The following is a 27,982-nucleotide window of genomic DNA, read 5'->3' on the forward strand; positions in this document are numbered from 1 at the left end:
TATTACTAGACTTTATCGTCTGTCCGCTATCCGTCTGTATGTCTGTCTGTCTATCTGTCTCTTGGATGTATCTCATGCATCTAGCGACGGCCGTCGTGACTTACCACCGACTATCATATAAATTATAAACTTTCACCTTATTTTTAAATTTCCGTACCCAAGGGGTAAAAACGGGACCCTATTACTGAGACTTCGATGTCTGTCCGCTGTCCGTCTGTCCGTCTGTCCGTCTGTCTGTCTGTCTGTCTGTCTATCTGTCTATCTGTCTCTAGGATGTATCTCAAGAACGGTAGAAGCTTGAGAGTTGAAATTTTCATCGATTATGTAATTCTGTTGCCGCTATAGCAATAAATACTAAAAACAAAATTAAATTAATATTTAAGGGGGCTCCCATACAACTAACGTGATTTTTTGGCCTTTTTTGCTCTATATCAATAATGGCGACAGGTAGGTACTTGAATTTTTCTCAAAGTCCTTAGTTATATGTCTACTTTCATATTTAATAAAAATATTAAAATAAAATAAAAAAATAAGGGGGGCTCCTATAATACATAATTTTTTGCCTAATTTTACTCTATAATGGTACAGATATAGGTTAAGTTGGGTTTGATAATTTTTTTGTTGTTTCAGTACTAATATTATGTTACATACCAAATTTCAACTTTCTAAGACTTCAGGAAGTACCCTAACAGTTTTGATGATCGGTGAGTCAGTGACCAAATTGTGGGTTTTTGGACACCTATAAAATCTAAAGTATAATAGCTACGATGTTCAAACTTTGCGCATTTAATAACTATACCCACGTCATTATATCTTAAAAATTTCAACTATCTGGCATTATTCAAACCAAAGTTACGAGGGTTCAAAAATACGACGAAACGTTTCGAGAAAAGGTAGTGCCCTTGCGCGCTTCGCTTGGCTCATCTTGGCGGGGGCACTCCCGTGCCCCCAGATGAATCGTAATGAAGGAATGTTGAGAATTGAGATTTGATAAAAAATAAAAATAGAACCAGAAATGTCTGTAATTGTTTGTAAATTAAAGTAGTTTCTATCCAATATCTAAAGTCTAAACTCATCCAACTGGAAAATGTATTTTCCAAATCCATGGTCACTTTTTCTGCTATCTCACTTCCTCTGTTTCCTTGACCATTGTTTTGATTCTAATTTACAGGTTCCATATTATTGACCCCTAGATTTTTAACATCCGTCATTGGCGCGGATGGGGTTAAAAATTGGGGGGTGAACATGGAATAAACTTTTGAGCATTGACCCACCCACCACCCAATTCCTCCGATTCATAATACATATTATTATTTTGTGTCGGCGGTAGCCGGTAACCAACCGCTACATCCCTTTGATGTAATCTCAGGGACTATGGCAGTCTTGGGGAAATAAATTATGAGGTAGATCATATATAAATTATAATTAAGTACCAAACGTTTTATATATTTTGATATGCATAAAATAATAAGTCAGCCGATTTGCGAACACCTGACAAATAGGCTGCACGTGCTTTGCACCAAATCATTCGCAGCTTATTGATGTTGACCGTTCAGATAAATATCTGACACGCGAACAAATGCTTTATCTCGTATCGCATAAGAGCCAGACTTCCGATCGCCTGGGGCGGTCTTTTTTGTATCGTTTCGTGAATGTCCCATCTGTTCCTTTTTTGAACATATTGTGTTTGAAAGAACCGTACCCACCTTAGTTTCTTTTATGAGTGAAATTTTACGACTACCGGTGTGCATGATAACAAATCTTTTGTTGCTCTCATTGTTAATGCGAACTTGACTCGTTAGAAATGTTAGCACTTTGTGATAACTGATAACACTTGTGGAAATATTGATATAATGCTATTATGAAAAATATGTCGTTCGCTAACGTAGTAGAATTTTACTTAGAAAAACCTGGTACAAAGTTAATTAAAAAAAAAAACATAATTGATACATAAACTATTTTTGTAGTAAACAATTCTTTTATGGTATTTCTATTACCACTTCCCGTGGCAGGTGTTCTCTGCAAAAACGCAGATCGGGATACTTAAGATGAAATCACAAGTAAGGGACAGATATATTGCATATTGGATGGGTGCGAAAGAGTGCGACGATTCTCTAGCCTTATCGTAACAGCTAAATGACAGTTAAGAACTTTGCTTATAAATTCCGAGAACACTTAGGGAGAATGGGCTGGTAACGCGCTTTTAAACTCTACATATAAATATTTGGTTGAAAGGGAAACAAAGTAATGGGATAAAGTTGAAAGGTAGCAGATTATTGGTCTAAGTAACGCAAAAGATTCTTAGTTGTTACTTGTTACTAGGTTCAAGTCAGAAGTGTAGTAACACTAGCCTTTTGAACGTTACTTGAACATTCTAACGTTGGAGAGTTTGATCTGAGATCATCCATGTATTTTAAATTAATCGATCCTGAAGGTCCAGAGGCGACTCATGATAAACCTATAAGTAATAATATGTATTAATATTAAACCCTTTTTAAAAGCCACACCATAAAATTGCATGTGTTTTGTCCCTTTCCGTTTCACCACTTACTAATAAGTGCAGGATAGGCTATCGACAACTTATACAATATGACAGATAACAAAGATATTATAGTTAGTATGGAGTATCTATCAGATGAGTCGTGGATAGCCTATCCGGCACTGATAAGTGCCGGATAGGCTATCCACGCGGTGAAACAGGTCCTAAGTAGTCCAACGTCATAGCAACATCTGTATTATACAATATGAGTTAATAGTAAGGGGGTGAATAAAAATCATACCGTCCACAGACGTTGAAATTCAAGATTAGTTAGCAAGTGGTGTAGGGCCGGGGTCGTCGCACCCTTTGTCTCCCTAATCTTGGCACCTGGTAACGAACAGATGTCGATTCTAAACACTAACCCCCTGACATTCCGTCTCTTTCTATAAGGCTCGCGATAAGTCATTGATTTCGTTGGCTTGCATTCGAAACCTAGCACAAATCTAAAGGTGTGGTTACGGTGGCCTAATAATCCATACCTGTAATAAGCCTAAACCGCTATATATTATAATTTTGCTGGGTATGAAGATACTTTGAGGATCGGGATACTTTACATCCCAAAAAATTTACGGTTCCTTTGCGATAAACGAAATTTGGTTCAACGGAATTGCGGGCGTCATCTAGTGATGAATAAGTCAGTTTAAATGATGCAGTTCATGGTACCTTTTAATAATTATTGAGAGAGAATTTAGATTATAGTCTGGAAGTTTTTAAATTATCTGAGAGAAAAGTTGTATTGTAAATTACATACTGGTACACGAGATGGCAGATAAGTAATTTGTCGTTACCTTTCATTTTCTGTCGTGTATTGAATAAACCATATTTCCTTTTTGGTGCGCCTCCGGGCAGGTTATTCGTATCGTATCTCGATGACATTGTAGAAGGTTTGATATAAATATACAGCCCGAATAATGTAAGAATTATGGAAATTTACCTATTTATTGTGTATAATGATAGGATTTTTTGAATTTATTTCATACCCGCTCACAGGTGTGCTTGTACTTGTGTGACTCTAGCGCCAAACAGGTTTGCGAAATGTCAGACAATCTGTTCAAGTCTCACTGAGCTCGCAATGTTTGTTACATAAAGTGGCTATATTATCCGCAACTTTTCCCATTCCCTTTTCTAAAACTCTTCCCTCTATTCCCTCTTTTAAAACTCCGTTGTTTTCAGAAACTCCGCTATCCTCTTTTCTAAAACTCCACCTTTCTCTTATCTAGTATTCCACTCTTTCCTTTTCTGTAACTCCACTAATTTCCATTTCTAAAATACCACGTGTGTTTGTTCAGAATCATCAGTTTTTCAAACGTCTGTTTTTCCTTCAGTTTTTGAGGTTTTGTCTTGTTCCTATATTCCTCTACTAGAATCGGTCAAATCATCGTTATTAGTTATTACATACTAGACGTTCCGCGCGGCTTCGCTTGCGTAAATTAGACATTTCACAGACAAATTTGTCCACAACAAGATTGCCTATGATCCTTCACGTGGTCTACTTATCTGTGCCAAATAGCATAAAAATTGCTCCAGTAGTTCGTGAGATAAGCCCTTTATAATAATTTCCTCCGTTTTCCACATTTTCCTCTATTTTTTCGCTGCTATTAGTATTTGCGTGATAAAATATAGCCTTTCTCGATAAATGGGCTACCTAACACTGAAAGAATTTTTCAAATCGGACCAGTAGTTCCTGAGATTAGCGTATAGATTAGCGCGTTCTAACAAACAAACTCTTCCGGTTTATAATATTAGTATAGATTATGTACCACATTTTAACTCAGTAGGCTAAACTTCAAAGCGAGTCTTAGCGACTCTCTCTCACTTTCTCAATGCACGTTAAAATGGCGTTAAATATGTTGGCGATTTTCCTACATTAAGTTATTCTGCTGTCGAAGACATACTTACCTCTAAGTTTGCTAACATTATCAGATAGGTAGGAAATTTCAACAAATCCTGCGTTACTATAGTATCCAGAAGAAATCCGCTTTAAAATGTTTTCGAATATACTAAAATGATTATGGAACTCTCCACTAGAGCCACACCACATTTCTTCATCGAATCGGACTCCAATAAAATGGTTACCTATTATCCTGTGGTTGTATTACAGAAATAAATGAGGAATATAAATAAGGACCCCACTGATCCCTCGTTACTCCCGAGCGTAAAAGAAATAAAAAGTCGAGTCTTATGTGGGATAGCGAATAATCTCGCTCCTACCGTTTTCTCAAAGTTGTAAAGTCGCTCAATAGGCAGGTCTGAGGCCTATAAAAGGCCGGCCATAATATATTTGTGACGCCTCTGCAGTTGCAGGTGTCCATTCTCGGCTCCAAGTTCCAACCGAGTGCCATGTGGTGTGTTTTTTCTCATTATGGGAAAAAATGAGAGTGTATTCGTCCACACATTGTTAGCGGAATCAGAGTCAATTGCGAAAACATATTATTATCCCTGAAGTATGGTATCGAATAGTCAGGCGTATGAGATGTTGCTTTTTGAAAGAGCATTGCGCAAAATACATCTTTTCTAATTAACTTAATAGCACATTAACTTGTAGAAAGTGGAATTTTTAATTTCGGCTGGCAACTATAAATGTAATCTAATAACTATTACTCAACCGAACACACTGGTGAGCCGGAAGTGCGAGGGTTTTTGCGTAAGATGTATTTCGCGCACCTTTCGATCTTCCAATAATTTTATCCGGTAGAAAAAATCCACGATTCTACGGGTGTAAAACGCATCCCACGTACGCGACTATTTACTTTAATTTTAGACTGCAATCGTCTCATGCTCGATATTCACGCAAAAACTATTTGGCAGATTTCGCCACGAGCTTTTCGTGATCTTTGTTTTAATTACTCCAAAGCTCCCGGACCTACTTTGTGGTGACAGTTAAATTGCCTCTGAAAATCTTTTGAACACAAAATGATATTTACTTTTTTCATCACGGTTCATGTTGGATTCACTCACAACAGAGCTGATTGTGATAATAAATGTAAATTGTATGATGACTAGATTGTCTTATTAATCTATCTATATATATAAAAATGGATTTTCATTTGTGTTAGTAACGCTAAAACTCGAAAACGGCTGAACGGATTGGGCTAATTTTAGTCTCAAAATATTCGTAGAAGTCCAGGGAAGGTTTTAAAGTGACACGAAGTTCACCGAGACAGCGAGTTATATTATATAACAATTATTGATTCAATATAATCTTTTGAATCCAACAAAGAATGACCTAGACTGCAATACTTGGAATGTAGCGGATACAATTATAAATGAAAATTTTATAGTTTTGACAATACTAGAGATAGCCCAATGGTCGAAATTCGACCTTAGTTTCAACGACATTAGGACTACTACCTATATGTATTTTTGTAAAAAAATATTGACTTTATCATATTTTTTTTCAACTCTTGTCTCTGGGACTCAGCTGATCTCAGACTGGCCGTCTAAGCATTGTCTAATAGTATCTAAGATTTAATAAAAAAAACTATAATCCATTTTCTATTTGTCACCTTGTCAACAGACTTCAACCATAAATAAAAGAGTGTAATTCGTATGTATAGGCTTGTCACTCAAAAATCTGTCATTTTTCCTAGTGTGTGTGTTGTAGTGTGTGTGTGTAGTGTGTGTAATGTTTTATTTGTTAAAAAAATGTATGATAAAAGCATAATTTCAAAATAATATTAGCTCGATGCACTCCTTCAGCATATAAACTATAACTGTGCAAAATTTCATTCACCTACGTTTATCCATTTTTCGTCAAAAGGGAAACAAAGTTTTTGGCTCACGTATTAATATATAGATTGGTTACAGATTTGCTGGCAAATTCCGTACATACACTCCCACTTATGAACAAAACATTGCTTTAAATATATTTTAGCAAATTAATAAATGTGATTTGCTATTTCTTGTGATTAATTATTCAGGAAGAAACAAATAAATTGGAATTGAAACGTAGTTTCTATGTTTGGCTGTGATGTTTTCGAGGAATGTATGTCATCAGTCCTACATTGTCGGACGGTCGGCTAACCGCCACGCCCTCCAAATTATCGCTTTCTTCTTCTAAAAAAGTCGTTTTGGCAAAGTCCACCTAAAAGGCCCCATCTCGTTGGACAATTTCACTGCTTGCACTTAGCACCTCGACAATTTCTGTTTCTATAACCTAACAAAGTTATTAATATAACGGCATGTAATACGTAAAATGTTTATTTATGGAATCGCGATACGCGCGTTGTCACGAGAGTCAGAATTTAGTTAGGATTAATATCGGTGGTCACGTTTTTTGGTGTCTGGTGACTTGATTATTTGCGATGTTTATCTTTTAGCCTAGGACAACTTTGTAATCGACGTTGGGTCCGCTATATTTTGTAAATTAAACAGGAAAGGTTTCACTGTGGATATATCTTTCACCCGAAAAGTATTTTAAATGGGTGACGCAAATACTGAAAACGCTTTAAAGATAACCAATTCTTGTCCAGCAAATTACAGTTTATTTTACAAAATGGTAATATAATCGACGGACTAGGTACGAAAGACATCAAATCACTAATTAAAGTTTATAACTATCAGTTATTTAACGGCTAATGTATTTATTACAGTGATAAATGATGAATTTAACATTGCAAAGTTAAATATAGGCCGTTCTATGTAAATTAGAGCGGTTTTATTTGTAAGCGATTAGATCTAGCATACTTTACAAACTTGGAGCTTTATAGGACACAATATTCCGGATAAACAAATGTCCCCAGGGGTCATGGTAACGAGGAAGGAGTTCTCTCCAAACAAATACAACGATATTGGTCCCGCGAAATACACCTGAAAAACAAACTTTACACTTTCCTCTTTCGTTGCCGTACATTTTTCGTTATTGCTGCTCGCTGTGATTTCGGACAGCAAGATTATGAAAATATTAGCCATCCAAAAATAATTTTCTGTGACTTCCAACTATGTAATTGCATATATCTGTGGAATTAGATTCGCTGCGCGCATGATTTCTCCTTATTCGAATCAATGTTATTCATATTCTTTTTTATTTTGTTAAAAGGTCGCTGGTATATTCTGCTAAGGTCGTTTGGTGCGCGTTTCTTAGCTTCAATATGCCATTCAATTATTGAATACAAGGCTAAAATTTTATGCGTTAGGCGTTTTGGTGACTGTCGAAGGAGATAAGAGTTATCTTTATTATTTACATATTGTTCGTGGGCAATAAATTCTAAATTCGATTATAACAAGGAAACGCAAACTTGGAACCATGTAACAGACCTACATACCTCGAGAACAGACCAGAATCGCCGTCAAAATTTCAATAAATATGTGGGTTGCCGACCTTAGTTTTTTTGTTATTTGTCAATATAACAATGAATGAAGGCTTCAAGAAAGTTGCTGACCGTTTTGCAAACTAGTACCTTACCTTCTTAGAACAAGGAAATCCCCGATCGGATTTTTTGCGACGGTCAACACATTGAGGTTGTTTGTTTTGAAACTTTTGAGATTGTTTGCCGAGAAGAGCTGATATTTTATGATTTAGTCGTTTGTCTCATAGGTACTCCTGTCGAGTGTCTAACAACAAAGAGTTGCCTAGACCACTAGCTGCTACAGAGATTTTATGTTTCCTTTACCGATTTAAAGGTCCCCCAAATGAGAATAAATGAGTCGTTTCGTAATATAATTGGATAAAAATTATTCGATACGTGACCTTGTCAGCTAAACTGGTTTGACATTTGCAACGAGTTTCAATATTTGTAAAGTGCTAAAACGTTAATATTTTACCCAACTAGCGAATATTCCATGGAGTATCTCCACCCTTGGGTAGACGAGTAAAAGTCACGGCCGTGAGGCTAGTTCCGTGTCGGCCCCTCTCGGCTGGGCGATGCAACTGGAGTTAAGTAAGTAACTAAAGCAATTTTTAAGTTTACATCATCGCCATTGCTAGCTGCCCAGCCTAGTTATGTTTCTCGCGTTCGACCAGCGCGGGTTGTGCAACAGCACGACTTGCCGACACTTACTTATTGTGGCCGACTTGACTCGTTGCTCGTTACCCAACTAGTTTGGTTTCTTGTCGTCTAATTACGACGTTAGCTATACTTTCCTATTATTGGGAATCATTCCTTCGTCAACTTTAGTATTTTTTAGTATCCAGGATCCCTTCCTCGCAAGATCCCAAGTTCTTTCTTCTAGATCAGCCTTTTTCATAGTGGGCGATAACACCCCCTTGTGGGCGCTGAAGGTCTAAAGGGGGTGAGAACCAGAAAAATTGGGCGTGCGTGTAGAGGCTTGGGGGTGATTTCATCTGGATGCATTTTAAATTGGAACAAAATGGGCGCTAAAACATAATTCGTTCTCAAAATAAGTTTGGGAACCCCTGTTCTAGATCTATGCACAGTAGCTACTTCGTCTTATCCCGAAAAAATGTTATCCGTAATAACGTCTAGTTTTACGGTTTTTAGACGACATGTTTGAATTTATTCACCAGAACGAAACCATAAAGATCAAAAATCGTTTCCGCGCTATGAATTTTTATAATTTGTTGAAAGTAATTAATGAGGTCAGTTTTATTATTTTCCCTATTAATTACTTCCTATTTGACCGTTTTGTATAAGCCGGTGACCAACATGATTTCCTTGACCTGCGAAAATTTGGAATTTGCAGTTTCCTTCAGTATTTCCATTTTAGGTCCTTCCTAAGTTCAATTAAAGCCAGCTAAAATATCTTTGAGTCGTTAATTTCTAGATAATTCGCTGAGTTTACATGCATTAATAAGTAAATAAAAATAATGGCTTTTAACTTCTTAAAATCTTATAATCTTAAAGTCTAATCTTTATGCCTAAGCTTTTAAAACATTGGACTAACCTCACATAATTGCCTTGGCAGCTGCAGGCAGATTTTAAGATAGCTCCTGAAGCAGCAGTGATATAATTTTTACCTTGAATATGGCAATTGTAGAAGTGACATTTTAAGATGTCCTAGATCCTATTTTAGATCGTATAAGCCTCCTTAGCTTGTATGGTGCAAGTATATGTAACATACTCGCACATTTCGTCAACAGGACATTAAGTTTATGGTCTTTTAATTAAGGATATTGCAATGTGATTACTGAAAGACAATTTAATGATAGATGATTCTCCATAAAATTTATTATCAATCATGTATCAGTCATCATTTCGCGTTCATTAACATTCAGACAGTGTTCATTTGTTTACTTGCAGTTATTTTGCAATCAATACGCTGTGATCGATCATGTGATTTTCCGTCCTCGAATCTTCAGGGCCTGATAATGGCTTATCAATAATATCCAGCTGTCTCCGACTAAACATGTAAAAAAATTGATTCATTGATCGCGGACCTACATAATTTCGTCGGGCTATGTCAAACTCAGCCGATAGATCTTGACTATTCACTTGATATAACTCTACCAAATAACGTAGCCTGTTCACTATCAGCTTAGAAATTACATTTTTGTAGGGGTACATGCTTTTTACATGCATAGTTGGAATACAAAATAAACAACAGTTTCTTTCTGATGTAAGTAGCTAAGAGGATTAAAACCTAATAAAATAAACTGTGCAGTGTAATCCAGGATGAATCAGTTTAGATATAATAAAGGTTGCTTACAACGAATGGTGTAATAAAATAAGAAATACGTGTGGCACTCGGGGATTGCCGCGGTAAAGCTATTGCATAACATTTTATTATCAACTTATGCAATTATAATTCGCATACGTCTAGTCGCACGCACACATACACCGTGCCGAAGTCTGCCGAACTGAAACGACGTTAGACGCACCCCAACGCCGCACTGTCGGAGTGGTCGGTGTTAGGTTTATTTTCGTTACGGAATTTCTTAATTCGGTATAAGCCATGCAATAACTTGATAATTTGTCGAATCTTATATGGGTGGTTCTACAAACCACCCATATAAGATTCGATAACTTTTAGGGCTATTTTGTTTACTGTAGTTTTTATGTTAAATTTAGACATCTTTGGGTTTAAAAGATGGGTTATATAATGAATATATTGTTGCAAATCGGGACAGTCATTTATTAGAGCAGTTTTTAAAATATTTCGATTTTTCTGAATTTGACTGCCAGAGGACTGACGAAGATGACACAGTACTGATATGTAACGCAAACATATTAGAAATATATGACATTATATGCTATATAAACGCTTATATACTATAATTATATCACTTTAATTATTTTAATGTATCAAGTTCTTAGTAAGTTATATATCGAAAAATATTTTGTAATAATGTGGGGACATTTTTTTACATTTAAGCACTTTTACTTAACAGTATACATTAATAATTAATATCAACAAACAACAGAACTAAAGTTTTCGTTTTTTGTCCATCTGTCCGTCAGTATATCTATTTGTCTGTCACCAGGTTGTATCTCAAGAACAGCGATGGCTAGATAGTTTTTATTTTCACAAATGACGTATAATTGTGTTGCAGCTATAACGAAAATACAAAAATAAAAACAAAATAACTATTTAAGAGAGCTCCCATACAAGAAACGTGATTTTTGTGCCTTTTTTGGTCGATGTCAATAATGCAACCAGGTAATTTTATGTACTCTATAAATACTTATTTAATAATAAACAATAAAATTATAACAAAATAAATATTTAAGGGGTCTCCTATACAATTCTTTGTATAATATATACTTTTTTGTCCTTTTAACTCAATGTCAGTAATGGCACCAGGTGGGCAATTGAAATGTTCACAAAATACTAGTTTTTTTTTCTTCTTTCATAGTAGATGATAAAATTAAAATAAAGTAAACACTTAAAGGGAGCTCTCATACGAAAATAGCCATTTTATGGCACGAGGGCTTCGTGCTGGAGACTGACTCGCACTTGACCAATTTTTTCAAGTTAACCGTTTGCTTTAGAGGTTTCTTTAACATTTTTTTCTTTGCCCTTTCTCCTTTTCTTAAGTATATTTTGTAATCTTTGTTTTTCTTTGCTAGTTCAACTTATTTGAAGAGGTAGCTTGATCATTCAGCTTCTCTTTTCTTATTTAATATTTTAATGAAGGTTTTTGGGTTTGTGACAGGCCAAAGAACTGACGTTTGAGCATACTCTTTTAATTTTATACAATTTCTAATTAAATTACGTCTCTGAAATTGAGTGACAAATTAAAGGAGATTACATACTTTTAAAATTAAGTATAAAATCTTTAAAATATAATGTTTTTTAATATAATTATATTGACTGGTGACAGCGAGTTACCCAATTTTTGTAGAATCACCCATATCTTTAAACGAGCAATTCTTGTATGTATATATATATATATATATATATATATATATATATATATATATATATATATATATATATATATATATATATATATATATATATATATATATATATATATATATATATATATATATATATATATATATATATATATATATATCGAATACCTAGCAAAGCTCGGTCAAATAGCTAGTAATAATAATAATTGAACACAAAACGCAAAAAACAGATTTGCTGACCTGTGTCAACGGAGCAGGGCTACGAATTACGATGATTCACAGTTCGTCGTACTTCAATATGAAGATTGAGCACTATTATACGATGACTATAGAGTATAGACCGTTATCGGCCTTAGTACAAAACTCCCCCGCGATAGCGTCATTGCTTACCCGACTACGGCGAAGCCAAAAGGGAGGGTAATGATCTTGGCATTAAAAAAACATAATTAGAAGATTTACAAACAGGCGACCATGGCGTCCTCATAAAACTTCAAAATTTAGTAAAATTTCTTACATCTAGGCCAAACTTAACTTTTACTAAATTAATAGCGGTATTCCATTCCAGTATTCTAGTGCACTAAATTGCATTCTAGTGCCGTTTATATTGTTCCAGTAGCGAACAAGCGCTTAATTGGATTACTGAATTGGAATCATGTAAACCAGCCATAAAGCATCACTAGACAAAGGTTTCGATAACCCTTTCCCATCAAAAAGATTGCGTCATTTTGTAATCTTGCAACAAATTTTGCGCGAATCGCCAACGCCTTGCAAAAACGTATTGTAATAAGGAAAAACCCGTACTACAAAGGAACCACTGTATTGTAGAATCCTATCCAAACTGATTGCAGTTTGATATTATGTACAATATCTACATTTTTTGTAAAGACTTTGGGAGAAGATGTTATACATATATGTACTAATGTCTGCTCTTTTATTTTGCTATCTAATACTAATCTATTTTTTTCTGTTTCAGGATAGATTAGCGAAACCTAAAATACAGTTCCTACCTGGCAATGAAGGGGTAAGTGTTTGTTTTGTATTTTAGTTACTAGCATTAGTAAGAATTTAGGGCACAAACGTTATTCGTTAAATACATTGCTCAAGATTTATTTGCATACTCAAAGTTTTATAATCTGAAAGAGTAAGTAGGTTATATTTTTTTATTTAAAATCTAGACAGATTCGTACACTCGTTTATAATTTTTTACCTACGTTCTGGTTGCATTTCCAAGAAATCGATGTCACTTCAATCGCATACGACACGCTAAGGGGGCGACTAACCCAAAATTTTCGATTTTACAATAATTCATTTTTATACTTGAAAATAAGCCCTGAAAAGTTTCATTTTCCAAAAATTTGATACTACATTATATTTCGAAGAGTTCAATCTGAGCAAAAACACGATACCTTAAAATCTTCTCGATAGAAAAAAATCACAAAGATGCATCTAATTTTCACGAATTTTTCATTTATTACCATAACCATGCATTGAACTAAGTTAATATTTTAACACATTGTTTAAAATTCTACCATTGAGAGATCGACCTAGCGGATTTATAAAATGTTGTATATTTATCGAGTTATTGAGTAAAAACTAATTTGGCAAAGAATCCGCGTCGTCCTTTTTCACCTGGCATATGAAAGACGGGCGCGAGTGCGAAGAGAGAAGGACGATGTTTGATTTTTTGGGTTAGTCGCCCTCTTAAGGCAAACTACCTTTTCGTTGACAGTCATCCTATTATTGGCACCGTAGAATGCCGTAGATTTTTATTTAATACATACTAACGACCATTCCCAATATTTGATCTATCTCTGGTTTTGCCCTACTAGAGATAGGAATAGCTCACAGTAGACATTAGAGACATATATTTTATGTCAATTATGAACTATTCCTATCTCTAGTAGGGCAAAACCAGAGATAGATCAAATATTGGGAACGGCCGTAAGAATGTCAATAATAATATTATTATGACTTTCTGTAGCAATAACTCTATCTCTACTAATGGGTGTTTTACCATATACTCCATCGCGTGAGCAGTGAACACTTGATATTTAATACCCGAGTGATATAATAATATCACGTACTTATCCATCACTTACATAATCATTGGCCTTATCACCTGGACACTATTAGGAAATTAATCTTGGGAAACGCTCGCCGCCACACGTAGAGGCCCCGAGTTGTTTTGATATTTGAATTTATATTATAATTTATAATTATGTACGACAATTTAATCTTATATCTTTAAACGAGCAATTCTTGTATATTATATATACATAATATAAATATAATTGGAATCTCGGAATCGGCTCCAACAATTTTCATGAAATTTAGCATATAGGGGGTTTCGGGGGCGATAAATCGATCTAGCTGGGAATCATTTTTAGAAAATGACATTTTATCGTGTTTTAAGGAATACCGAGCAACGCTCGGTCAAAAAGCTAGTGTTAATTATGTGAGAGTGGGTTAAAAGTTCTTGTTGTCGTTTATGGCAGCATGTAACTGATTAGTGATTAGTCTATCGGTTCCTTGATCTGTTTTGGTTCCTTGTTTCTATCCCTTTAACCCTGCCTTATACAACGAGGCTTTAACTTCACCTCTGTTTGAGTCGAGTAATCAACTTAAAACTTCCAGTAGATAGATACACCTAGGACATTTTCTGAATCAACTGATAGCCTAGTTTGAAACTGTATGGGCTGCCCTCTTGTGTGCTAGCACGAATTGCGCCTCATGGTTGATTTGTACCCCATCTTGTACGGGGAAGGACTTTTCTCACTTTGTTAGCGGGGGGTTAATATCTTCTCTTCTATGTTTAGTGTTTACTGCATATCCATTTTAGTCTTCCAAACTATGCATGTTGGTAAAATCTCCTTGAGTTTCTACTTGTCACAAAACATTAGTTGTTCAAATAATCCAAAAACATGAGCCAATTTGTATGGATGTTTTATACGTATTGGTCATTTACAAAAACAGAGATAAAGTTATCTTCAAACTCTTCGTTGTTACTGAGAGACAGTGTGTTATCAATTTGCCGATTATAATATTATACTAGACGTTCCGCGCGGCTTCGCCCGCGTAAAGATATTTCACAGACAAATTAGTCCACAAAAAATAGCCTATGATCCTTCACGTGGTCTACTTATTATCTGTAGTCCAGTAGTTCGTGAGATAAGCCCTTTCAAATAATTTCCCCCGTTTTTTCCACATTTTCCTCTATTTCTCCGCTCCTATTATTCTTGGCGTGATAAAATATAGCCTATAGCCTTCCTCGATAAATAGGCTATCTAACATTGAAATAATTTTTTCAGTAGTTCCTGAGATTAGCGCGTTCAAACAAACAAACTCTTTATAAAATTAGTATAGACTAGCTGTTGCCCGCGACTTCGTCCGCGTGGACTTCAGTTTATAGCGCGGTGTCAACAAAATTAATGTTATTATGGGGTACCAGGGTTTTAAAAGCATTTTAAAACCCTGGTACCCCTTAAATCAAAATACCCAAAACAGCCGTGTAGTGTGCACATAATATGATTTTTTTTAACTTAATTAAACTTTTTTATACCAAATTTTAAAGCTTATTTAGCGTTACACAACTTAGCTGCATAATGCATTACACAACCTTAGCTTTGCCCAATGCCCATAAACTATTTATTATTGGTAGACTGTTTCTGATATCTATGTTCGTAGGTGAGTTATTTAATAACATGTATAACAATCGAAAGAATCGCAAATATTAACTCAACATGGTACCACCTCTTATAGCAAGCACATATGAGCAAGCGATAGCGCGATCTAGGCGACTCTTGGCGCCATCTGTTCCAGTTTTTGGAACTAACTTAATTTGAACAAATTTACGCATTTTCACCCCCCCTTACAACCCCTTTTTCCAGTTAAAAAGTAGCCTATGTCCTTTCTCAGGCTTTAGACTATCTGTGTACAAAATTTCATTACAATCGGTTCAGTAGTTTTGGCGTGAAAGCGAGACAGACAGACAGACAGAGATACTTTCGCATTTATAATATTATTAGTATAGATTACGTCAGCACGACAGTCTACATGGAGTTTGATTTCTATAATATTAGTGCGAAAGTGTATCCGTCTAGTACCTCTTTATGCTTAATCTGGTAAATCAATTTGGATGAATCGTGGTATAAAGATGCCAGGACTTATGCAGAGTCCTAACTCCTCCTAACGTAATGCCTAAAGTTTATCTTTTGTTTTTACAAAATTGTTTTTATTGCGACAAAATGAAGATTGGTGCAAATTACCCAACAATAAACGAATTTAATCTGTGCATAATTTTTTGTGGGCAGCATTTACTACATTAACTACATGGGGGTGTCAATATAAATTCAGCCCTAAGTGTTGTGTTACTTTTTCATGGGGTCAAAGCCAATACTTAATCCCAAAATGAAGCCTTCTGTGCCTGTTTCTAGAATTTCGTCACCAATTGTTTAGTTCAGAATCGCGGCATATTATATAGTACCGGGGTCAAATCAATTATGCTGAATACGAACTATGCTCTAACTGTCGACTCAATAACGATTCAGTAAATAGGTACTTGAACTCTTAAAACGTATGTTTGTATTCATGTTAAAGCCTGGCCTATCATAAAATTATATTTAACTAAAAATGTCATAATAGCTAAATGTTGCGCTTTTGCGCAAATGTAACTTTTGTTACTTTTGATACAATAAAAACTGTGCTGTATCCTTTCCCGGGACTCAAAAAATCTTTATAGGTACAAAATTTCAGCAATATCGGTTTAGCGTTTTGAGCATTAATGCTAAATACTCACATACGGTTTGCTCGATAGTTTTACTTCAAATCCAGCAATAACCACCGTGTGGACCGCAAAACTGACAGCTCGATGGAATTAAATATGTCAAATATTATGTCATTTCCTTCGATTCGGAGTAAAAGTATCGAGAAAAACCGTATGTGAGTACTTAGCATAAGAGTAATAGACGCATCTAGATATAATTATGCTCCTACTTATAAGTTATAACATTTGACTAAATTCATGGCAAACTGTAAACCACGGTCTCATTGCTTACTCCACTATATTATATGACGTAAAATATAATATACTGTATGTATTTAAGTTAACGACCATAATTATGCTCTACTTCCGGTCCCGACTCTGTTCGCAGCGATTTAGTCATTTAACACTTGTAGGCAGTTGAAAATTGCTGTGTTGAAAAAAAACAAAATCAGTTGTTTTGAATTGTCAAATGAAATTTGCATTAACAAGACAATCGAGTTTTTACCTTTTGTCGGAGACAGCAAAAGGCCAGACTAGGACTCTGTTTGTCTTAGGGTGGGTTGCACCAGAGGCGTAGTTGTAGTTAGAGTTAAGGTTATCGTCAAATATGGCGTCCGCTATGGACTTTTACTAGGAATTTGACAGTTCATTTGACATTTTGTTATGGTTACAGTTAAAGTTATATTTAAAGTAAGTTTGTGAAACCCACCCTTAACCGTTTGCATACAAATGTTCTTTTAGTGAGAAGGTAAATTATCTCATTTAAAGCCTGCCTTCATGTCTCCTACAAAAAGCGAAAATGTAGAGCAAATCTGGAGCTTCGTTGACTTTTCGTTTGTCTTCCCCATATCGTCTCCTTTGGCTGTAATAACACATTAATTCATATAATCATAGCCTTCCTTTATTAATTTTGTGTCATGTCAATATCCTTCGATATTAATACATTCTACGGCCTTGTCAACGACCCAAATTGCTTCTAACGCTTCTTTATAATATCCTTGTGGATATGTATATTGTTTTTCTTTAACTTTACTATAAATTTACTGAGGCCAGATAGAATGCACGCAGTTCTTAGATTATTGTTTCTATCAAATACTATTAACGTGAAATTTTTCAGTTTCAAGAGCTCTATAATCTCTACGATATAGAGATTCTCTCAGCCCTAGACTTAATATGGTATGATGCTCTTTTAACTTTTTAAACGAAAGCATTCTTTTGGACGAGTATTTAGCGACTTTTTATCAAAATGTCGCAATAGCTGTAGGACAGGGTAATTCACGAGCCACCTGTCTCCAAACAAATTGTAAACATGGTGATTAGTGGCTAATAAATAAAAGGTATAGGCAAGAAGTCGAAGCAGGAGGTTGAGCGGTCGCTAGCGCGGGCCTTGACTCGCCTCGGGCGTACCAGTTAACGCTTGCGGCACTCGATCGCTTGCGAAATTATATGATGACCCACTTAGCCGATTTCGTTTCACTGTTTGTAGTTTCGGATTGTCTACAAAACTTTTTACCCTAAACATTTCGAAAACTCTCGCTCGCCGAGTCGACCTCAGGTATAGGAGCGTTGCCTCATCTCTCGAACGTTGCGCATAAACTGCATTTTGCAAATCACAATGCTCCAACTGTCGGTAATCGTTAATGCAAAATATACGATTTAATTGGCTTCCCTCTAGGTTACTTCGCTACAAAAACGCGGTAATATTGTCAGCGAAATGGCAAACGATCGGACGTATAAGGCGATGCTGCTGCTATAAATAAGAACGTCAGTGGCATTAAGAGTTTCGATGTTCTTGTTTTCAAAAAAACGTAACTAACGCAATATTGTTTACATGGCGATAATCCTCGGGCGATTCCCCGCTCGTCGGCCGGCGCCTGAGACCGGTTTAGAGCCACCGTTCGCGTCGCCAGCTCCGGTTTGACGTGATCTCTTCTCTCGTCTCGGTACTTGTGTATCGTATGTAAACGACCTCGATTGTCCCAATTTCCATATTCGACTCCCGAACCGCCAAACGCCTCGATCCTCGCGGACGATTCCGCGCTCGGACGACATCCTTGACTTTGTAAAAATCTCTAAAAATAATATAACACTCGAACCGCTTCGCTATCGTAGTATGATTTCTCGAATATCTGGTGTCGATGCGTCGGGTCCGACCGGCTGGCACGAATCCAAGTTGCACATAATAACCACAATTCAATGAGTCGCGGACGAGAATAGTAAATAAGATAGAGTGGAGGGTGTAAAAATAGCAGCGGTTCCAGTCGCGGTGGGTATGCGATTGCACTTCACAGGTGCGATGGCCGTACTCGCACCGACAAACGCTCCCGCAATATTCTTATTGATATTGAGTAAGCGGCCGTAACTTTGTGAGTCAACCGAGCTTTGTTACACTTGTCCACATTCCGCAAAAGCCACGAATTATTCATCGCGATTTTTCATTGGTGATGCGTCGCACAACGTAACGGATTAGTCCATTTTGTTATCCGTAATTATTGAATCGTAATCTATGTGCGTTGAAATCTGTAATGTAAATGTGTACCATTTGATGCAGTCGGGTCGTCGTCCTACGGTTGTTTATTTAGACCGTCGGTTTGGACCCCGTTATTTGCAAGCCTTCGGATAAAGTTTTTGATTTTTATAACGCCTCGGATTCCTCAATTCATGCATCGCGTTGGTATCCTTTGGGCCATTTAGACATAATGAACATAACAACTCAATTTTTATGCTATTTGTTTAACAATTATATTTTAAGACATCCTAATTACGGTCTCTGTTTGGAAATTGGAACGGATGATGATTTTTTTTTCTTGACGAAGTCTCCACAAAGTATTGTTTCATAAAGGTTTCTTAATCTTAACCTACACAATTCGTTTATTACTAACTTTTTACCATTTGTTTTTCTATATTATGTAATCCAAAACTTGTAAGTTCATGTATTATTTTATGTTCAGAGTTTTATACGTCACTGCATGCGGTTTTTCCCCGTTGGGTTGCAGATAAAATTTCGTTGAGCTTATGCTTGCATATATTTGTGTTTAACTTCAATGTTTTGTATCTCCTTCATGGAAGTATTTTCATTTTACTACAATATTTTCCTGTTGAGCATTTGTTTACTAAGACGATTATTAAAATTTTGGTAATTTCTTCCTCCGACGGTATTCGCGGTAAAAAAAAATTTAACCGCGAATACCGTCTTTGTCAGTGTATTAAAATACCTATAGTTTAGTTTTATAATTGCAGCCACATGGATAAATAGCGATGCTTCTAGTTTCATTAACGTAAAAATATTTCTATCTCTTACATCCTTGCTTTACACGTGTCAAGTTGTTCTTATTAGCAAGCAAAATTTTGTTAAACTCTAATTTATATGAATCAGTTACTTGTTTTTTGCAAACTTCAATATTATGAATAGAGGGGCCACGTTCATGGTTTTCAAACAGGACAAGTAATTAACTTTGTCAAACTAGTATTATAATTTAAAAGGCCGTCAATTTGAGAAGGCTACACAATCCAAACGTGCGTCATATTACGTATTTACAATACTAATTGTGTGTGTTTTACCTTTGTTATGAGTATTTTGAAAATTGCCACGATCGCCCATTTAAAGGTCTTCGAACCCGAAGCGTTTAGCAGCTTTAAAATTTATTAACGTTTTGAGCTTGTTGCGGAACCGGAGAAACAGACATTCGACCTCTGAGTGTTAAACCTAAGGTTGCTTTGAGGCCGTTCAAATTGGTCGTGTTTTGTGTACGAGGACATGGTCAGACCAAAAGAAGCAAAGCAGCCAGTTCAGCGTCATCATCAGTATCAACATCAGCGTTTACATCTCGCTAGTTTTCGTAAACGTGGCAATCGTCTTTCACAGTGGTGACAGTTGCAATCAGTAAAGAACCAACTTCACTTAGATATATTTCACAAGATTGGGCCATTGACGTCAATAATGCCAATCCTTTGTGTTTGTATTTAATTGTATTGGTCCGTTTTGGGTCAATTCTAAAGACCTTAGTTTTCGAACCACCAAGAAAAATATGCTGTTCAATATTAGCACATACTATATTTTTTATCGTGTTTCATAGGTAAATTAGCCAGTTTCAAATTACTGACACGCGAGTTTTATTAAAGCTGTATAAAATAACTAATAAATCATACGCTTAATCTTCTGTGTTTGCAATTTTGCATTATAAGCATTTTGTACAATGTTTTACTATGGTTTACAATGATATAGAGTTCAGTAACATCTGTAGAAGTTTTCTGTTCATAAGGAGCTATAATAAATAGTTTTTATTAATTTGAGTTTATTATTAAGTGTGATTTTAATGCCTTAGAGCTTAATTTTATGTTAGTTATATCTTCCAAAGTGTGGTATGTGGTAAGCACACTTTGCTGTTACATTGTCTAGGTTATTACTTTGTTTCTGAGGTTGTCCAGTCAAAACAAGGTGCATTATATTTCTAGAAATATTATACTTTTCGTTAGGTTTCAATTACAATTTCTATAGTATTACCATTGTTACGTTTTTTAATTATATTAGTGTAGTTAAAATGTATAAATACGTAATTGCAATGCAAATTATTTTGTGTAATTCAAGAAGATAGATCTGAAAGATCAAACAACCGCTGATTGACGTCACGTGTAAAATTACGTCAACTTAGTATAGTAACGTCTATGTAAATCCGCCAAACATGCGGTTAGTATTTATTAATCACGAAATTCAATACATTAGCTTTGTTATGACTTACGAATAATTTTGCTGTCCGTATTTAGGCGCTTTGTTAAATTGTCATCAACATAGTTAAAATTTTAAAGATTGATATCATTCGTCGATACATCATTTTCAAATCTGCGCCAAAACTGTTTATTCGGTAACATTGACGTTGTGATTTTTCTGCGAAAATTTGAATCCAAATCGTTCGTGTTGCAACCTTTCGTGTATTGTACTAGTCAGTTCTTCACGCCTTGTTGGTAATTAATAATAATATTATGTTAATGAATAATTAAATAGAGACGATTTATTAATTACAATCAATGCTTTAATGAGTATGGTAAAGACCGGGTCTTAAAAAACTGAATATATCCATAGTTTCAATTCAGTTCATCTAAATATGTAAACAAAAATTGTAGCAATTTATTAGGTGTCATTATATTTTTAACGTACATGATATTTGAATCGGTAGCATTACATTGTGCTTTGTTTACATTTTAAGATGGAACTCAAATCGAAACTGGGTGTATCGATGGCCGATGGGAGCGGTCCGCGACGGAACCGTTCTGATTTCCTCGTGGTAATTGAGGAGGTATGCGGACGGTGGTGTCGTCTTATTGGGACTGTTGTACGTGCGCGCTGTTCACTTTCACTTCGCCGCCGCACGGTAGCGCGCACTTGCTTTTTACAGGCCCGGGACACGATTAAACTATACTTTAATTAGTGTGTGCGATGATAGCGGCTTTGGATTTGATCTATGTCATGAAAGGGGATTTTTTGTGACGTAGATCGTAATTTAACGTCAGCAGTATTTTTAGAACAAGACAAGTAACTGACCGTTACCGTGACCTCATTAAGAAAGTCTTGTACCGAATTCCGGAAACGTAAGACATCGTTGTCACCCTACAAACATATGATAGTGTTTGCCCAACTCCCCGTTTTTAGGAAAACATGGCTTAACGAAGCGAAGAAAATAACTTTCGTTATCGTTGCTTTTCACGAGTGTGCCGACTGCCGTGCCATAGAATGTTTTGAACATTTTAGTAATTTAACCGACGACCTTAAAGTGAATTTTGTTTGACCTTAAACAGAAAGACAGTCACGCAACGAGCGATTCTTTTTATGGTGAATCTGTTGTTGATACAGCAATTATTCTAAATTGTTGTGGCACGCCCGAGACTTTTAGACGCAAAATAGACGCTGTGTTATGCAATTTTATGCGAACTCTGTACGTTCAATCAGCCTGTTGAAACTTCATATTATGCCAATCATTATAAAATCAAGTAAGTGGCTTCACCTGAGTTTCTCATTTCTTTGATTTGAAAAAGATAGTATTGCAAAATTTTCATTGATCAATCATTGATTATCGTCTGTTGTTGCTAATGGATTCGCGGAAAATGTAGTTAGGTCTTCAAGGTTTTGTACATGTTTATTTTTATGAATAGAATAGATTCCAAGAAATCATAATATTAATACGCGAACGAAAAACTTTGTAACCCTTTTTACGAAAAATGGGGAAACGTAGGTGCATGAAATTTTGCACGGTTATAGTTTATATGGTGAAGGAGTGCATCGAACTAATATTATTTTGAAATTATGCTTTTATCATACATTTTTTTAACAAATAAAACATTACACATACTACAACACACACACATGAGAAATGACAGATTTTTGAGTCTATACATACGAATAATACTCTTTTATTTATGGTTGAACTGTTATGTATATATGATTATGTTTAGTTATTGTTCTCGTCCGTGTTTATCAGAGTATGAGAGTTTTGAAGATTGGCCACATACGCATGCCTTTACGGAGCTCGCGTAGATAATGGAAAGTTGACAGTCGAGTGCGCTGTGCGTTTGTTTGTTCTATCACTTGTACCATGTTGATTTTCTTTTAAAATAAGACTAGAGATCGCCCAATGGTCGAAATTCGACCTGAAATTTAATTATCTTCTTCTTTTGGCTTTTCAAACAATGTTGGTTCGATGCACTCCTCCGTATAAACTATAGCTGTGCACATGCTCATACGTTTCTGCATTTTTCTTAAAAAAGGATAGAAAGTTTTTCGCTCGCGTGTTAATAAATTAATATTATAATGATATAAAACATAAAATATGTCAATTCCTAGCTGGTTACATATAAATAAGCAATATTCAAAGTAGACGGATATTTAAAAAATGAAAGGAATCCGAAATGTGAATCGAAAGGCAAAATGGCTAATCATCTTTAGTCTGGAGATCTAGAAGATCTAGAAAGTCGTGAATTTCGACCACATGCAACAAATAAACTAGGTAAATACTGCTAAACCACAGAAATATTAATTGCGTTGAATGGTTCATACATTTTAATTTAAAAGTTGGTCTTATTTATTAGATTCAAGATCACAACAAGAAGTAACAGTGTACCAGAGTCAAAACAATTTGAGTTACATAATAAGTTGCTTTGTAGCCTAATGTATAAGATTTATTAAGTTACATAACTCAAATGCAATTTGAAGTCATTTCGATTTACAACACCAGGCAATGAGAATGCAACTCAGATTCTTTTTGGTACGTACAGAGTGGAACTCTTTGAAAATAATTTTTGGTTTGGCACAGGTTTTGGTAACGAATCAGCTACTTACAAATTACGATAGTCTACGCTATGTGCAATTTCACAGGAATAAAAAAGTTTTAAAGTTACAAAATGTTTTACAGTCATGTTCTCTATGATTTGTGTTACATTTAAAATGAACAAAATTATTATAGGTCTATATTTAAATATGACACATTAAGTAGCTAGTAGTCATTTAAAAACTAGTGCATGTAATGCGCTACCTGACGATGTTGTAATGCTGATAAAATACATTATATTTATAATAATAAAAAAAATCGAAAGTGTAAAAAGGTACTAAGACTGTAAAAAGAAATCAATGTCACAATGTCACATTGTTTTCTTGCAACATTGTTGTAGAAGCTGATATTGAATGTTTTAATATTTTATATCAATATAATACAAAACAAGTTATCGTTGTTGTAAGGTTCATTAAATAGAGCAATTTATCACAAAATCTAGAATTATAAAAAAGGAGTACTCCAGGTCGATCTCTGTGCTCTTTTTTTTATTTCATTTATACAACAAGCGGCCTGAAAAGGTACAATATGTAAATCATGAAAAATGAGACAATAACCATGAGATATCAACTCCCTGTTACAGTGATCAAAATAAGTGTGCCATTGGAATAATAGTAAAGTTTTCCTCCAGTATGGTAATTCACATCCGCTGCGTATTTTTCAGGCATGAATGGTGTTAAGGCCCCAATGTTTTGCTATTACCTATCAGCATATTCTAGTGAATGAAGTCCAGAATTTTTACGAAGATTTTGTTACTTTTAATCAACATCAATTGTCGCCAGGAGATATTAAGGGGTGCTAGGGTGACCTTTTCTATAAATAATACACACAAGGGACCTACGTTGAAGGAACAATTTTTTACCAAAACGTTACGCAACGCATTGGAAAATTACTGCCACATAATTAAGTATATTCTATCGAACATCTAAAATATTAACAACGCTATTCACTTTCACTTGTATGTCTTTCAACAGTTTACTTTTTTTTTTGCGTAGAATTCATAATTGACAATCGCCAGAATATGTTCGTTAAATTTTATTTCATTGGCGATAAAATTGATTACACCAATGAGTTAAATAATATTTTAGGTGTTTCTTGGATGACATGTAACTGTAGAGAATTGTTTAAAAAACAGTCGCAAATTGATGAAGTTTTTAAAACTCGTCGTGTTGCACTGCAAGTTGCAACCTTCAAAAAGTATTGATTAAATATCTGTCAACCACAACCACTTGCTCAACGTTTTATGAGCAAATTGCTTTAAAATTAACGTCATCGATTTGCTTGCTTTTGCGAAATTGCCTAAATGTCAAGCAACTGAAACTCCCACCTAGCCGCGTTCGCAAATAGGCGATTGACCGCTTATTATAATATATGGTCTTATTTAATATCCTTCGATACTACCTATTATTCGTTTCTAATTATGTAATGCTATTCGAGAGACATTCTTGTCTATTTACTTAATTCTCCAAATATGACCAAACATTGAGACGAGTATTGAATACATTTTCATTGACGTCAGAAGGTATCAGAATTTAGTAAAATACCTACTGTGTATTAATGGTATGTTTCAAGACAAGGAGTAATTTGAATGACAATCCTCAAAAGCACTATGTCATCACTCATAATCCTCGGTCAAAGGATCAGTAATTAGTACGTCCAAAGCTATAATGACGATGCAAATCGACAAAATATTGGCTCGCAGTATATTGCGTAATCTTATCTCTTACTATTTATATTAATCTGATTATTTAACTAAAAGTACTAAGGAACTGCTGCGAAGTTATCTCCCGAGCATGTTCCTAATTGCTTGACAGCTCGCTCGCTATATGCGGGTCTGCGAACGCGATATCTATTAATTTTATCAAGACTTAAAGGATTTTCCAGGTCCCACAGTTATTTACTGTACTTACAAATTATATGCAATAAGTGTATAATATTGTGGTTTGTGCTGTATTATTTGAGTGGTTTGGGTTATTTTAAAATCAGAAATCCAAAGATCCAATTCCCAAACTTCTTTGTCAAGGGGTCCACTCTTGCACATGCTGCCATTGTCTCTCCTAAGTTTTATGAACCTCTTAATAATTTGTCTACAGTTTGAGTAAAAGCTCTTTTAATTTTATTGATCCATGCTCCATAGCAACAGTTTTGCAGATGATCTAATTCTAAACTATTCGCCAATAAGCACCATTAGTGCTACATTTCCGGTTCTGAACAATTGGCCCGCTCCTTGGGCTGTTGCTAGACGGAACTATAAGCTGTTTCTCTAAATATAACATCTGCTAGTCTGCTACTAAATCTTCGTCTAAGTAGCTAGCTTAGTATGCACAGTTTATACTTAACTATCCATAACTTTCTGCACCTATTAATTTACTGAATAGTTACAAGCACTTATTAGTGCTACTGCTTATCTGCTGTTGTTTCACAAGTAGCTATTACAATTGGTTTGTGTTTACTTTAGTCATTAAAGATTCTGAATCTAGAACGTAGTAAAGCCCAATGCAAATAAAATCAAGGAACTGAAAACGAATCAATAAGTTTCTCTATCACTACTAATTAAACAAGCCATCTTATTTGTTTAATCTCTGTTAACAAGCACGTTGAAAACTGTACTGAGATGTGTGTTCAGAGCTATATTGCCTCTGATAGGATCTTATGCCGATCACATAAGAGCCACTTTCATCATTCTACGAGGAAATGTAACTCTGTACGGGGATACAGTAAACACGGTGCCAGTCAGTACATCGTCACGACGTTGGGGGCGTGGCCGGCGTCACGCCGCGTCGGCGCCTCGTCTACCCGACCGGCCTACATCGCACCCTTCTTTCGGACTATTCTAGATAATTTTACTTCCTTAAAGAAGCGTAATGCCAACAACATAAGGCTTACTTATAGAATCTTCGAGGTAGAATAACTCTGAACGCATAATTGTAAATTTAAAATCCAGCAGTTCAACAAAAAATTTTACCTCTAGAAGAAGCTTTATGTAAACAAGACGAGGGTAGAATATCTCTGGACGCACTATAATTTTAAACTTTTGAGAAAAACTCTTGAAATGTCAGAACTGAGCTTTTATTAACCTCTAGTATCCGAGGACACTGCAGCGGGGTTTTTGGCATTTCTGATCATGCTTCACATTGTCATCATTCATCATGCAAACTTTTTTTAAATTTAAACAATTAAATGGTAATAAAAACGAAGCCGCTCTGATAAAAGACAGGTACAGCAAATGTTACGAAATTTTTGAATTAGCGCAACTTAATTGTTGAAATAATTATGAATATTCGAATGCAATTTGCATTATGTTTGCAAGTGAACGTAACACTTATGTGGTTATTTATGTAAAATATTATGTAAAGTTCCGATATAGTCACGTGTCCAATATCGATTCAGTGGTGCAGGGTGAAACGCACTAATTTCAGCTCTTATTGTTACAACCCCTAACTTGAGGGAGCTCTGATAACTCGGCTGACTTCGGAAGAACAAAATGTATGGAATTGATAATGTCGGTAAATCAATAATTATTATTAGTTCCATTTCATTTTATTCCTTTCTGATGATTCCTTTGATATCTTTTTGTGTAACCTCCTGATGTTTATTTTATAGATAAAACTTGTATTTTAGAATAGTCCCCCTTGTCTATACTGAACTTAGAACAAGTCGTTTGACAGATTTGGAACAAAACATGTATGACTATAACTTCTGCATACCCACTACCCAGAGTAGATATTTTTAATAGTAAAGGATCCCAAAATATATTAAATATATCTTTTAGATATAATATAATAATGAAATAGAAATCTCCACAATAATGATGCAGGCTGCGCGAGATGTTCGGTAAAATTCCTCATACGATATCCACTCTCGAACGCGTGTTTCGCACCTTGATCTAAATTCTTGCGACATTGTTATAGATGCGATGTGTTTTGCCGCTTTTATACGACTGTTTTGTCTATAGTCCATACTACATAATATTATATGACATTGATAAATTAAACTCATTGAAATGTTAGGAAATGGTGACCTTTTCTGCTTGAATTTTATTTGTATTGTAATTTGTTATATTTTGTTACTTCTTTTGTAGTGCAAAAGTTACGAGTGATGAAAT

The 27,982-nt window shown here is 35.3% G+C and overlaps 1 protein-coding gene across 4 annotated transcripts in view; it reads left to right on the forward strand.

Moving 5' to 3' along the window:
- Positions 1-27,982, forward strand: part of LOC121734055 (RNA polymerase II elongation factor ELL) — a 63,061-nt gene that overhangs the window by 8,447 nt on the left and 26,632 nt on the right. For all 4 annotated transcript variants that reach the window (XM_042124460.1, XM_042124461.1, XM_042124463.1 and 1 more), the window contains exon 2: positions 12,770-12,817. In XM_042124460.1, coding sequence (XP_041980394.1) covers positions 12,770-12,817 — 48 coding nt within the window. The remainder of the gene's footprint in view (positions 1-12,769; positions 12,818-27,982) is intronic.

This window comes from Aricia agestis, chromosome 15 (genome assembly GCF_905147365.1).
Source record: "Aricia agestis chromosome 15, ilAriAges1.1, whole genome shotgun sequence".
Lineage (NCBI taxonomy): Eukaryota > Metazoa > Arthropoda > Insecta > Lepidoptera > Lycaenidae > Aricia > Aricia agestis.